Raw genomic sequence first — 15,720 nt, 5'->3', positions numbered from 1 at the left:
TCCTTAACTCTATACCGTATATTTTTATTGTTTTAAGTTTCTTCATTTGATAAAATTTATAAAAAAGTTTGAATTAAATTTTTATTTTTTTTAATAAAAATCAAACAATATATGAGAATTAAAAAAATACCTATTAATGAATTTTGTCAGAATGTCTTACAGAAAGAACCCTTATACAAATAATTCTTTGTAATCGTTATATTTATTTTATAAAAATTGGATTAAGGTTACTTATTCAAATGTATTTCTGACATTTTGTTTATGTAATTTTTTATAATAAAATTGATTAATTAATATAAAATTATCTTTATCTCGAATCTTTTTTTTTATACAAACATATTTTTCAAAATATTTGGTATAAGTTGTATATAATTCAATATAATAAACAAATAATAATTAAAGTTAATAAAGTTAATAAAGATAAATTTCTTGATATTATATCATATACACTCACAAAAAAATAATTAAAAATTAATGCTGAATTAATACAGTTTATTAAAATAAATATTTTATGTACAAAGAATTAACAATAATTAAAATTTTGGAGACCAAGATATATTGTTTTGTCTTTATAAAATAGAATAGTAAAATAGAATTTGATTTATCGTTATTTGTTCACGGCAAGTCCAACGGCATACATATCTGTTGCATCGTCAAATATTTGATTATTTATTGTATAGACACGTTTTTTAATTTGGTTAGTTTTGGATCCTTCTAATAATGTTGTTTTTACATCTTTTTCTTTATTTGATGATATGAATGTACCGGATATTGAAGGGATAATTTTGCTACTTAAATTTTTTTGAGATTTCTTATAGATTTTTTTATATTTTATTGTAGAATTTTCACTTGCTTCTAACGACCCAACATTGACGACCTTTAAAAATATGAAAATCATAATTAATGTCATAAGATATTAAGAGTAATCTAAAGATAATTACTTCAACTTAGTAGTATTTTAGTAGTATTTGAAACAAGCATTTACTAAGGTCAAATTTTGTAATTTTATATTAATTCACCTCTGCTAATAAAAACTTTAAATACATATCAGGTTTTTGTTTATTTGACGCATATAACTTTATTATTTTTAATTATAATAATTTTAACACAATATGTCAATTAAATTAATTACAACTAATATTATTATATATTCATTTTAAAATATTTTATTTATGCATTCCCTTCTATTAATTATAGCATTTTTATTTACTGATTCAATCTTTATGTTAATATTTATCATTCAAAAATGTTTTTGCTATGTTTATTAAGCGATAAATAGTGTATAATAGATACAGGGAGCAAAAAGACAACAAAATCAAAGTACTTTACGATTTACGACGCTTAAAGAGAAATAAAAATGCCAAAATTCCTTTTTCTTCTTCCTCATACATATTGAAACAACTGAAATATTTTTTTATACAGAAGTAATTAATTATTATTTTTACTTACATAATTGTTATATCCTAATAAATATATTTACTTGAATTTTGTAAAGTATTTAGAATTTAAATTTTGTACTTGTTTTAAATACAGCATAGTTTGTAAAAATATATATTAAAAGGATATATTAAATATAGATGAATTTTAAGAATATTTTTAAATAATATATTGTAAAGACTATACGCACAATATTTTCAGATAATTTGCTAATGCGATTTAATTTTCCAGTTTTTCTTGAGGTTGATGATTTTATTTTATTCAATTCTTTTTGTATATCTACGCTGGATGTTTGCGATAAAATACATAATTCTGAATTTTTATCTTGAGAAGTATTTACCTTACATTTTACAGATTTTGATATGGACGAGTTTTTTAAATTGCTCTTTGAAAATTTCCCTGTAGCATTCTGTAAATTGCATTTCATGAAAATTTTATTTTTATTCTATATATATCTTATTTATAATAATAATTACTATCTTCGTCGAAAATGAAAGCAAATGTACCTTAAATCAGTATGCATTTTCAATATTCTGAGTAATTATAAAATATTAATATGTCTATTGAATAATATATTTTATTTTTATACAAAATTAATACTAATAACAAATAAACACATTACATAATAATTAATTAAAAACATCACTATTTAATTCTGGCCTTATCGAGAAATTCCAGAAACACATAAAAAAATATTTTATTTATTACTAAATAAATAGATTATTAAATAAATAAATAAAACATTGAATTATTTGCTTTGTAAATTATACTGTGTGTTAAATAAAATAAGCTATTGAAAGATGCCCAAACTAAGGAAAATCATAATTATTTCTCAAATTATTAATTTATTAATCAACGTGTAAAAAAATTAACCCACTTCTATAGCTGAAAATTGCTTTTCAGATATTTGAAGTTTTTATAATGATAAATGTAGCAATAAAGACGCTATTTGTCGACATACTATTAGAAGATGTACGTGTATTAATACGTAAGTCGTATGCTAGTGAGCAATATAGCAGATGTATAGTCAACATTTTAGTATATAAAAAAAAACATTTCGAACCCTCTGTGTGTTGAGTGCCGATTGAACGATAGGGGGTTTGAGGGTAGTTTGAGAGTTGGAAATCGGAGGATTGATGCCTCTGGTAATAGTATTGGTTTCGCTGTCAACATAATCAAATTCTCGGTCGATACTGCTGTTGATATCGCAAGTAGGTAAATCCGAAGGGAGAATCTGCCTCGATAAGCCACTTGCTGATCTTAGTTTGAGATATTCATAGAATTCATGTTCAAGCTGGAGTTCAAGTTCCTCGATAAGGTCAACGAGGATTGGCCCGACACGATTTGGGGTCTGAGCGGACAATGCCGGGAATCCCGGCAAGATCGGTTTTCGCTTAGCCAATGATACCTGTGTACATTGTAAGCGATTTTATTAATATCGACTGTTCAATATTGTAAATGTGATTTTTTACCGAAGCCATGGTTGAACCCAGACTCGAACGTTTATCTCCTAAGACGATACGGGTGCCGTGGAGCGAGAGCCCGGTGCCTAGATAAGCTTGACAGGGAGAGAGCTTTTGTTTATATACGAGCTCGAAGTCACCGGTGTCTGCATTAGCGTCTTTTCGATAATCGATGACCACTTTAAATAATTACAATATTCTTTAAATTATATTATAATATAATATTTATAATTCCTAGGAGAATTAAATTTTAGTTTATATTTTGAATGACATATAAAGATTATTTGAAAGCATAAAAAAATAATTTAATTTATAATAATAGATGTAAAATGGCCTTGATAGGATAAACAATCAATATGATTTATAATGTTCATACGTTATTATATTTGGGGTTATTTCAATTTACAGTTGACTACAATGGTTATAAATTTAATAATAGAGTTTGATTTACAAATAATCTGTAATAATTAATGTTTATAATATATAATATAATATTTGTATTATAATAATAAACTAATACTATTATGTATTAACTGCATATACTACTGTTAAAAATATAGGTAGAAGTAACTTTTATTAATAAGAGATTTTAAGTTAACAAGAACTTTCATTTACTTAAACTTTATATTTGATTTTTGAGGTAACGACAATATACTATTATATTTTAAACTAATATATTCATTAAATATTTTATTAATTTTATTTTAGTGATATTATGTTATATTAGTTTAGTTATATTATATTAAGATTTTATTTTTATTTCTATTACTAAGATAATTGAATGAAATTTGTAAATATTTTATTTAATTATATTGGTAAGAGACAAACAAAATTATTTCAAAGATTCATTAAATATAATGCAATAACTGTAAGCATAATAAATAATTTAGACATTGAATTATTTTAATTCGATTTCGTTAATAAAAGAGATAAATTTATCTCTTTACCTTTCACTGTATCTTCCATAGCCTTGCGACATAATTTTGTAGTAACACTTGTGGAATTGCTCATATCGGGATGATTGTTAATTTCGATAAGCCATACCGAGAAATCCTCCATTACCATAAAATCCGCACCATATAATTCGAAACTATTCTTTCGGCGATCCATTGCTTCTTGACTTGCCAAAAGCGATCCGACAAGCCCTTGTTTCATACCTGGATATATTAATTCATCCCAAGCATCTCCGTCGCCCTGAAGTCTATTCAAAAAGGCAATATAAGAGGATTTTAAACCTGATTTTTTATTATTTTAAGATTAATACATAGTATATTTACTAAAGTTTGATATTTTATCAAATAGGATCGTATTTACTTTAAATACTCTTTAAAAGCAGCGATGTCCCACATATTTTCATTCGGTAAAGAAACATCTCGATCGGGGCTGTTCTTATATTTACATTGTACTGCATTATTTGTCAGATGGATTGATTCGTGAAAATCAGTTAAACTAAATTTTTGGGAGCAGAAGCGTAAATAACTTTCTCTATGAAAAGAAAGATAAATGAAAAAATATAGTATTTTTAGAAATTTTTTAACACTGTGCGTTAAGTTTATTAATCTATAAGCCAAAGTAGCTATAGTAGAAGTAGATTATGTCATTAAATATCTCATTGAACATTTTAATTCTATTAAAACCATGCTTTAGCTACATTTAATCGTGAATATGATCTATTCATTCATAGATATGTGAAAATCTATGTTGCACAATAATATTGAAAGACAATTGAAATTAAGGATTACTCTGTTAAAAATGATAAATGATTCTAATCGAGTTTAATCTTTTTTTTTCTCTATACCTGTACATCCAGAGTGTCAAAGGTTGGGCACTTGTGATGATAAACCATTGTCTGATATCAAATTTAGTATTGTAAATTAAAAGGGGTCTCTCTGAATAATTCAAGAACATAAAAATATTAATTAATTGTTTGAAAATGGAAAAAATATTTATAAATACACATAAATTATTGGGATGAAAAATTTATAATATATAATACTGCCTGACCAATGTACTTTTGCACGACGAAGCGCGTATCCGTAGTCTTATTAGTCGGAGTGATTTTCGCAATTATATCTTCCAATTTGTTCATGAGGATGATACCGCGACCTCGGCTTTTATTACCGGGCTTCAAAATCCAGATATTCATAGTGCCATCCATATCGAGTTGGGGCCAAAATTTCTTAACTTTTTTCAAAATGTATCGTGCCGCCAGAAAGTATTTCTGCACGTTAATATTGATGTACAAATATTTATGAAACACTATATATATTATAAATATAACATATGTATTGTTACTCACACTAATTGAAACATTTGTGATAATAAAGAGCGCATGATTATGAAGGAGCTTATAGTACCAGCCGATAAATTGCTCCCACTGATGAGTCCAGACTTTTTCGAGATCTTGATCAATGTCTTCGTGCAACTTACTACCCAGAAAATCACAGCATCGACCAATTGCAAAATCAAGAGCTCTAAGTGGAATTGTACCACATGCTGATTTTAAGGAATCCTCGCCGTTATTTTTAACTTTGTCAACAAGCCATTTGAGTAATGACAAGCATGCAGTCAGCCTATACTTAATCGAAAGTCAGTGTCGTTTGATTAATTAAATATATTTCACATAAATTTAAAATAAATAAGTGTAAAATGTATATTGGTTATATATGAATTTTTTAGTACATTACGTATGTTACTAATAACACTATTTTACATTTAATTTATGTATTATAAAAGATGCGAATAAATTTTTATCTGACCAAAATTTGGGATATTTTCACTAGTTTCATAGCAATTGCAATACGTGCCTAAAGTCCTCGACAAAGGCATGCATTTGTTCAGATTGTGTTATGTTGTAACAGCGGGGAAAAAGAATATTGGCGATGCCAGCTTCATAATACCAGTGCATTTGTCGAACGTTCGAGCACAGGCCCACCTAATTAAGTCGTAATAAAAAAGTCCTTGAATGAATTACATTATTTTCTACTTGCGCTTACTATTTACCTTTGAAGTGAAATTGGCTTTGATAAACCTGTTGAATATGGTGGTCTTATTGTCCTGCGATGGCCAACAAGACCACTCAGAGCTTGAATTCCACAGGAAATCAACGGTGTGATTAGTTAACATTTTTGATACGAGTAGTCGCTCGTTTTGAATCTCGTTGAGATCACCGATACCAGCCATAAGCAACGTTGAATTAGAGTCTACGCCCATTTGTTGTTGTTCACCGACTACTGATCGAGTATTTACCCTCATTATGTTAATTATATATTACTTTCTTAGAGTCTATAAGGATAATATATGGATATGAGACGAGAATCGCTTACTAGGTTGACCACTTTTTCGCTGAAGTTTTTCGCACCAACCCCGATTGAGAAGGCAATCCCGAATGATACGTGCACGACCACATATCATGAAGGTATGTTGTGCAGCAATGGCCCTCTTCACTGTCTCTCTTATGCGTTCAAAGTGCTGAGTTTGATTCTTTGGGGCCCTAGTCTCTATTGATGTTTGCGGCCGGCGTGTTTCCACCTCTGGCTCCGGGCCTCGAAGATTGACATCGTTTTTTATCATGTGAAACTCGTAAAGGTCCTTAAGCTGGAAGCATCGAGCGCTCTTGAGCTGACGGTACAACTGCCACCACTGGACTGAGCTTTTAGTCAAGTGTTGGGCAGGCACCGAACAGGTCGTACCAGTCGCGCGACCCGTACCCGACCACCCACCTAACCTCCGTTTAACCTTCGGCCGACCTACTTTTGAACACCCCGGTTACCTGTCATATAAATTTACTCACTCACCTAACAATTCGTACACCCACTTGTTAGTGTTGTTTTTGTTTTTATTTTTGTTGAAGTATTTTCGTGTTTCGTAAACTTAGAATTTAGCGCCTAATGGAGAGATTTGGACACTTGCAGTATTGATAATTTTTCAAACGAATACGTCACATACTTAGAAAAACAATACTTTCGGGTGCAACTTCATACACATGCTACTTTCCTTCTAATTCTGAAAGAATTACTTCCAAGAGTTTCGATCATTTGCGGTATGTGAATTAAAAGTTTCGAAAAAAATAGATTAGCTCTAATATGAATTTGTTGTTTAGTGCATCTATTAAAATTTAGTATATATATATATATATATATATATATATATATATATAAGAAATTGTTAATACATGCGTTATACAGTTTGTTTATTTATCATAATTGATTTCACGATAATAGATTGAGTTAGAATATTAGTCTTTCATTTATATAATTATATTTAATTCATTACATTCTAACAGGAAATAATTTTTTAAAGATTACACCCATATAGTAGTAATTAAGTAATTAATTATGAAAAACTTTTATTTTTACCAACTGCTTTGATCTAATAAATTATTGTATTCTTCACTTTTAATCATCTGATATGTTGAATATAAATTAGTGACAAAATCAGTAATGCTCAATTTCTAATAATATAAACTCACATTGATAAATTTATTTGATAATTAGTAAAAAAAAAAATATTAATAAATGAATCGATGATATAACAACATTATTAAAAATAGTATGATAATAATATTAACTTTGCATTACATTGTATTTATGAATTCTCAATTTTTGTCAAAATTAATTACTTTTTTTTTAATTATGCTACTTAATGCTTCTTTTTTTTTCTTTTTTTTTTTTAAATTAATATTGCGAAAAATCTTGATTTTTCACACATAACAATTACAATTTACAAGAGGTTTGCAAAAAATTCGTGAATTACGCATGACATTTTATAAACTTTTTTGACTTTCTTTCCATTAATTGAGTTATATGACAAATTATAAAAAATTAATATTCTGAATTAATGTTCTTATTTAATTGTCAAATAAGTGTAATGTCATTACTATAAAATGTAAACTGTGTACATATTTGTAATTACATGTCCATGAATCCATTGTGTCCGTGCTTGTTAAAATATTTTTGGTAATTCTAATATAGAATATCGAGCAGTCCACGGTTTATATACACTATCGCCGATATACGTGCTGTCATGTATCATTTCTATCATGGTCTTCTATTTGATATTTGCCTGCTGATGAAAAGTAAATTGAAATTGTGCTAAAGTGTATAGGACATCCAACTATTAAGATTTCTCGACTTTGTTAACATAAAAGTATTTTTATAAATAAAATTAATGTTATTCTATTAAATATTAAACATTAAGTAATAAAATTACGATTTTATGGCGATAGATGAGAAATACATATTTTATAAATATATTAAAAAGCAGATTAAGAAAAATCAAATCATATCGGAAATAAAGAAGTCAAGTATTTTCGGAGAAATTTCTGCTTTTATAATAATAATATGGACGTATTTTTATTAAAGTAAAATTTTACTATACATAAGTATTATTTTAACGATTAATATATTTACACATTATTAAAATATCTAATTAGTCTTTGTTTTAATGGTAAAGTAGTTTCAACTAAGTGCATCGCTATTATCAGCTACTCAACTTGTGTGGAATATTGAAATACGGAACAATCGAAATAAAATACTTAGGAGGTTTAAAGAACAATCTTGTAAAGAAACCGAGTGAACGGTAATCATGGCAACATTTATACGAGAGTTACCGTTATTAGTTTGTCCAAAAGAATGTTTAAAAGTGTATTTAGATGATTTTAATTTTTTCCACAGTTAGTATATTCTTTTACTTTTATATAATTTTAATTTTTCATTTCAACTTATACATTTCAACATATATTCGTTAATTTTAATGGGATTAGAAGCTTATTGTACACGCAACGTGTTTTTTACTATATATTTTATGTCACATGGAAGATTTTTATTGTAGTACTACTTCAGTTTATTTTTAAAATAAATTTTTTATTTAAAAAATTGAATGGACAAATTTTTTTAGTGGAATGTTTCAAAGCAACGCTAAGCAAAACTCTAGGTTTAGCAATCATTTCTGGTTCTGTACTTGGTATGTTAATAGTTATATGCCTTTAAATCATTTACTTATAGTTTTATATATTATGTCTTTACTTTTAGTCAAACTGCCACAAATTTTAAAAATTTTTCAAAATAAAAGTGCTCAGGGAATAAACATTATTAGTATATTGTTAGAATTATTTGCCATTACTGCTACAGCGGCATATAGTTTTGTTAATGGATTTCCTTTTAGGCGAGTTCATTTATGATTGTCAGCAACCTAAATAAACTAATTTAAATGTCATTATTTCAATTTATAATTTTTTTACCTTTTAATATAGTTCTTGGGGTGAAGCAGTTTTCTTAGCCTTACAAACAGTTACAATTGCCTGCTTAGTATTTTATTACTGTAATGGATTAACAAAGACAACAACATTTGTCTTTGCCTATTTGTCAATAATAATTGCAATCGGTACTGGTCTGACACCTATCAAAGTATTATGGTTTGCACAAACTTTAAATATTCCAATTATTTTACTTAGTAAGGTATTAAATATTTTCTATTATAATTTATATATTTGTACAGTGAGTATTAGTTTTAAAATATAATTAATTTATATTTGTTCAAGATAATACAAGGTTATACAAATTATTCTAATGCTAGTACTGGACAGTTATCTGCTGTTACCATTTTCATGTTGTTCTTTGGATCTCTAGCAAGAATTTTTACATCCATTCAAGAAACTGGAGATAAAACAATAATTATTATGTATGTATGTTCAACTATAGCAAATGGAATCATTGTTTCGCAACTTCTTTATTATTGGAATGTATCAGAAAGAAAAGTTGTAAAATCAAAGAAGTTAAAGTGATAGTATTTTTACTCATTATACTTGGATACCTTATCTTATTTATTAACCAGAAAATACATTATTTTTGTTTGATCAAGGTTACAGAATTAATAATTTACTTAATATATTAGTACAATTATTAATATGCAATGTATGTTTAGGTTATGTATCTGATGGTAGTTTTTGAATGAGTTCCACTATTATATTTTTAATCGATCATAAAAATTTAAAGAAAATTGATGTTACTATATCTAGAAAGAATAGGAAAGTATTCAGAATAAATATTTGAATTGTAAATAATTTTATAGATTAAGGTATTACTTTATACCATAAAAATATATATATATATGAATGTTTTCAAATTACTTAATACTTTAAAAAAAAAAAAATTTTTTCTATTGATTCCTTTTTTTGGGCAAAAGGTATTATGTCAATTACTATTGGAGAAAAGCAAATAAAGAACACCTTAAAATAGTCAGTACCATGTTGATACATTCTGAAAAGTCGATTTTATTTTTGCATTTGATTTATATATATATACACACATGCACATATATATTACGTATAGAAACATATATGAGAATAGTAGCACGTTCTTTAAAGTTCTACTATATAACGATATCTCGTATTGCAAGATAAAGAGCAAGATCTTCTATTTATTGTTATTGTTTTCACAGCGGATTAGCAATTCGTGAACTATGAGCTTTCTTTCAGGATTGTGACTTCAGCATTGTTTCTTCGTTAATGATTTTTGGCTTTGAGTTTGTAACTTATTCAAGATTACTTGAAATTTCTTTATTTCCTTTTAACTTCTTTGAAAGTTGCATTGTGCTTGTAAATCGCGATTGAGTCTTACTTCATTCCCTTTTAGTCTACTTTTGCCATACATATTACTGTTATTTTTGTATTTTATAATCGTATAGAATGCAAAATTTAAAATTCTGGGAACCACATTTGACGGAAAATATTTGTTTAATTTCATATACTCAATAATATTCAAGAATAGTTATTAAAAAGTTTAATGAGATATTAAAATGGCTAGATCACTTTTAATGGATGGATTTATTTTATTTTTTTGACTTTTTATTAGCAAACTTATATTAATTTTTTTTTTTTAATATTTTTCTCTGTCTCTTTGTATCTACTTATTTTTATTTGTATATTAATCATTAATATTTTTTCATAATTTAGATAATATAGATTTATTATTGATTAAGACACAATATTTTTATTCCCTCTCTTATTAAATTAAATGTCTTTATTAGTAATTACATAATATATTGTTTCATTGTTCAAAATAATTTTATTTATTTATTGTTTTTTTTTAATAGTGAATATAATGTAAAAGTCAATATTTAAATGAAGTAAAATTGGCAATAACGGATTATTAAATTATTTTTAATGCAAAGGTGATAAAATTTGGCATTATAAAATAAATTTTTTTCTAGTTATTTTTAGTTAATCAACTAGAAAAAATATATAAATTTAACGTGTCCTTGATATAATTGATAATTTGCTATTTTCTGAAAAGACAACGAAATTATACATTTTCTAAGATAAGCCATTTAATATATTAAGATGTTTTATGGATAGAAAATTAATTTTATATCCATCTATATATAGAGTATATATAAAAATAGAAAACAAAACATACAAATTTATATATAGTAAAAACATATTTATACATTAAACTTGAAACATTTAAAATTTAACTAAATCATTTAATATTTACATTCTATCCTTACATTTATTAATTCTAAACATACATACCTTTTTAACAAGTATATAATTATGTAGTTAATATAGGATTATATAAAATTGTTAAGCATATTATTACGTAAAACATAACGTATGAGGCGTTTAATTAGTTGAAATTGAATTTGTAAACAAAAAAGGTATTCATAAAAATACAATATTTTATAATAAACTTATATTTTAGCCATTACAGTATGTATTTTTTATTTTTAACCTGCAGTATTTATTTTACGACTTGAAGGCCGATGAAATAAATTTTTTATTTAATACTTATTCATATTTGAATATTTTCACTAGAATATTTGTCAATATTACAAGAAATTTCCTCATTGTTAATAAATTAATTCATATGTATATTACATTACATGCATATTGTAATTATTTCATTTTACATATTAAATTATTATAAAATAAACTTAAATGTAATGATATTCATAAAGTTCAAAATTTTCTTTTTCATAGCATTTACTTAATTATAAGTTTGGGATTTAGTTGTTACAAATAATTTAATGTATACGATAAAAACTAGAACTATTAATTAATGTTTTAGTTGAAATTTGTTAAATTTAAAGATGCTGTTTTTTAAATTTTATTTACTTATGGCTTATAAATTTAAAAAAATTGGTCATATTAAAGAAAAATTTCGAAATAATAATCCTTTGTTAGAAAAGCGACATTATTGAATAATTCTATAATTAAAAAAAAAGTTGTAATACTAGTTGATATTATTTTTATGAGAGGTGATACGATATTTTATGATAATCGATATACATAATTATTATGTATCAACCGTATTACATTGCTTAGTAGTCCTAATTTTATTTCATTTCATATGTAACTAATAGTTACATACATTTTTCTGTAATCTGATCAAACTGATACTAATAACATTTAAACGGTTGAAAATTATTTTAGAAGCTATTAAAGTCAAGTCAGTTAATATTTTTAGGTCGTGCAAGCATTGTTCATGATCTCTCTTTTAAAGAGTATTTCATTCATTGTTTGATCAATTTACGATGAAGCTTAAGCTTACGTGCGCTTCCGTTTTTCGCTACGTAGACAATATCGGTTACCCCTGACTGAATCGAAGCCTTCGCATAATTTATGAAGTACTCAATTTAAAATTGTATGATTGGGTAAACATGTTAGAAAGAATATAAAATTATTATTATTTAAATATATTTGACCTGCACAAGTTCACTAATAATCTCGACTTCTGAGATCCACAGTTTGAAAGTCAAAACTTACACTTAAACTCTTCAGAACAATCCTCACTACTGTAGTATATAAAGGCAATTTAGCTTGTAGAATATAGTTCACTGCTTAATTTCTAGAACTTTGAAAAAAGATTGACATTTAACTTAGTGATAAATAGTCAGGTATTATTTAACTTTGCGTGGCTCGTTGACCAACGAGATTTCGTCCTCGATCATTTTGCCGTCAGCTACCGTTACATTTATTCTATGCATATTTTTAGAAATCGAAATATTATAGTAAGTATAAGACATTTTATGCAATAATATATTATTACATTGACTATATTCAATAACTAGTCTCAGGTAATTGACTCTCTCACACTCATTCTTGCATTTATACAATTTAATTTCTTTTTGCTTACATTTTTTACATTCCGCTGCATTCGACTATTCTTGAGATATATTTTTCAAGATTCACTCTATATATAAGGTTAAAAATTAGTTTTAATTCCATCATAATTTCATTCCGTTAATACACTTAAATGAAAGTAATTTTTTTACTATACATAAATTATTTTTTATAATATGATTTATTTAATGTAAATAATTAATAAATATTATCATTAATGATAATTTTATAAATTTATTAAAAATTAAGTATCTTCCCATGCGTTTAGTTTGATTTGATCCAACGCCTGATATTAATCATACTTTTTTAAGTAAAGAATGAAACGAAAAACTAAATTTGCATAGAAGTAACAGGCTCAGGAATGAATTCCTATTGCAACTACTTTTTCTTAAATTAATCAAAAGTAGTCGGTAAGTTTTTTTTTATAAATCTCTAAGCCACTGAAATTAAACGAGTATTCAGTAGAAATAAACATCTTTTGTGATTTAAAGAAAATATCTTATTATTCTCATAGGTAAAAGAAAATTTGAAGTTTTTATTTTATATGGTCTCTTTTTAAAAATAGGGCAATCAACTAGGTGGTCAGTTTGTTAATTGCAGCCATTCGACAATGATTTAAAGTCTATCACGGTGACATTATTCTATAAGACTAATTAAAAATGGCTTATATATATAGAGAGAGATAATAGAAATATCTACAAGAGATATATTTTACGTGTGCAGAAAACAATTATTTTTCGACAGCAATAAAAATATTATCTATAAATATTCATGATAATAATTAGTAATAGTTTACAAAAAAGAAAAATTATAATTAATTGTGTGAACAATGTTCGCTTACTTATTACTTTATAATTCATTTACATTACACATTAGTATCGAAATGCTACTACTTTAATTTATTTATTTTAAATTTTAATACGGTTAATTATTTACTTTTTATTTTGAATTAATTTGATTTCATAATTTTAATTAATAATTATATTAGTGTTTATATTAATAAGCTTGATACAACTTAGTTGAAATTGTAAATCTATATATGTAATTTTATAATTACGTTTCATAGTTGGGAATCCAACAATTAACGTATTTCAATATATTATATAAGATATTTAATAAAATAAAATATGCTAGCTTTTAAAGTAAAATTTACGATTACGAAATACTCAATATTGGTATTACTTTATAAGTGTCTAGTATAGGAGAGAAATAAATTGTAGATAATATACAAACGCAAATACCCTTTGAACGTTTATGTATAGAATATAAGAGAGTTTTTCTGTGTTAAGTTTATTGAAATTCTTTCTTGATTTCACTTTAAAAACATTTTTATAGGAAAACATTAATGCGTGTATATTAATATTAATACAATCTTATTAATTAATATTAATACATCTACAGAACCTGTAGATTGCAAATAAATGATTAACGTGATAACGTATAATCTAATATGTAATAAATATATATTTTTAAATTATTTCACATATTAAAATTATAAATTAATTCTTTAATATATTCTTATAAACTCTCTTTTAAATATTTAAAACATAAAACTTACTTGATAAAAATATTTTTTTATTCTTTTATTTTAGCAAATACAAGCATGATTACTACAAATCAATAATTAATTAATATGACTAAGTCATATAATGAAGATTTTGATAAATTTAATTTTCAATAATTTAAATATATAAAAAGGAAAAGATATCGTGTACGATAATTACTAAACTCTAAATAATTATATAATTCCAAAATGTTAGGATTTAATTAAGTTAATTGTAAAACTTAACGTGCTACCATTATAGAGAAATTTATTATTACAAATATTTAAGTATATAGCCGTTATAGCATTGATAAAAATGAATAGTAATTCAACGAAGTAGTTACAATTACAAAATATGTTATGAATAATCCTTGAGAAAAAAATATTGAAGTAATCATCAAGCAAAGGCGTTTAACAATTACAAAAATTTATTAAAACACTTTACATTTTCACTTACAGTTTGATCATCAGTTCAATTGCAATTTGAATAATATATAGGTTGTATAAGAAAACTTTTTGAGTATTAATTATTTTATCGTAGCGAATAATTGTATTAATGACTAATAAAGTTATTCAAAAAATTATAATTTAAATACGTATATTTTCCTATAATCGTAATAATAATTGTGCATGTCCATTGATTTAAAAAAATAGTATTTCGACTAATGATTATTGATTAATGAAATAGAATATTAATATTCATATTCGCAGCTTTATTTTAATTAGTTTATATTTTACAAATAAGTATATGAATATGAACAGTTAACAAAGAATATATAAAAAGTTTATAAATTAAATTCCTGGTTCATTAATTATGATTCAATATATAAAAGTAATAATCATTTTTACTTTTACAAAAATAAAACAGAATACAAAAGCATCAATTCAAATTTCAAGCAATTATAAATTTGTTCTCGTTTACAAAATTTGTATACTTATAGTAATAAATTAAATCCGTATGAATATTTTTCTCTTAAAAATATATCAATAAAATACAAATCTCTATTTTGAAATAAGTTTTAACAATGATTTTGATTATTTAATCAATATTATTAGTGTTATATGTCGATATTACTTAAGGAATTAATTAAAAATATTTTCAAAAAATACCACTTAAAATTTTAAAATGAATAATAAGTCGAAGAATTTTATAT

The 15,720-nt window shown here is 25.1% G+C and overlaps 2 protein-coding genes across 2 annotated transcripts; one reads left to right on the top strand and one right to left on the bottom strand.

The window, feature by feature from the left end:
- Window positions 1-591: 591 nt before the first annotated feature.
- On the bottom strand, window positions 592-7,952 carry LOC105365259 (tubulin glycylase 3A). The gene is made up of 13 exons (XM_011503373.1): window positions 7,801-7,952; window positions 6,227-6,497; window positions 5,904-6,133; window positions 5,708-5,835; window positions 5,200-5,473; window positions 4,905-5,121; window positions 4,699-4,789; window positions 4,215-4,385; window positions 3,848-4,101; window positions 2,910-3,079; window positions 2,501-2,845; window positions 1,628-1,846; window positions 592-877 (listed from the first exon to the last, which is right to left on the bottom strand). The coding sequence occupies exons 1-13, from the start codon at window positions 7,828-7,830 to the stop codon at window positions 608-610; spliced, it is 2,670 nt and encodes an 889-aa protein (XP_011501675.1). The 5' UTR covers window positions 7,831-7,952; the 3' UTR covers window positions 592-607.
- Window positions 7,953-8,359: 407 nt separating this feature from the next.
- On the top strand, window positions 8,360-9,763 carry LOC105365258 (mannose-P-dolichol utilization defect 1 protein homolog). Its single transcript, XM_011503372.1, has 5 exons — window positions 8,360-8,574; window positions 8,799-8,864; window positions 8,933-9,065; window positions 9,154-9,358; window positions 9,442-9,763. The coding sequence occupies exons 1-5, from the start codon at window positions 8,487-8,489 to the stop codon at window positions 9,682-9,684; spliced, it is 735 nt and encodes a 244-aa protein (XP_011501674.1). The 5' UTR covers window positions 8,360-8,486; the 3' UTR covers window positions 9,685-9,763.
- Window positions 9,764-15,720: the final 5,957 nt, after the last annotated feature.

This window comes from Ceratosolen solmsi, unplaced genomic scaffold (assembly GCF_000503995.2).
Source record: "Ceratosolen solmsi marchali unplaced genomic scaffold, CerSol_1.0 scaffold63, whole genome shotgun sequence".
NCBI classification, from domain to species: domain Eukaryota; kingdom Metazoa; phylum Arthropoda; class Insecta; order Hymenoptera; family Agaonidae; genus Ceratosolen; species Ceratosolen solmsi.
Note: the sequence above shows the minus strand (reverse complement) of the source record. Positions and strands in the feature narration are given on the sequence as shown.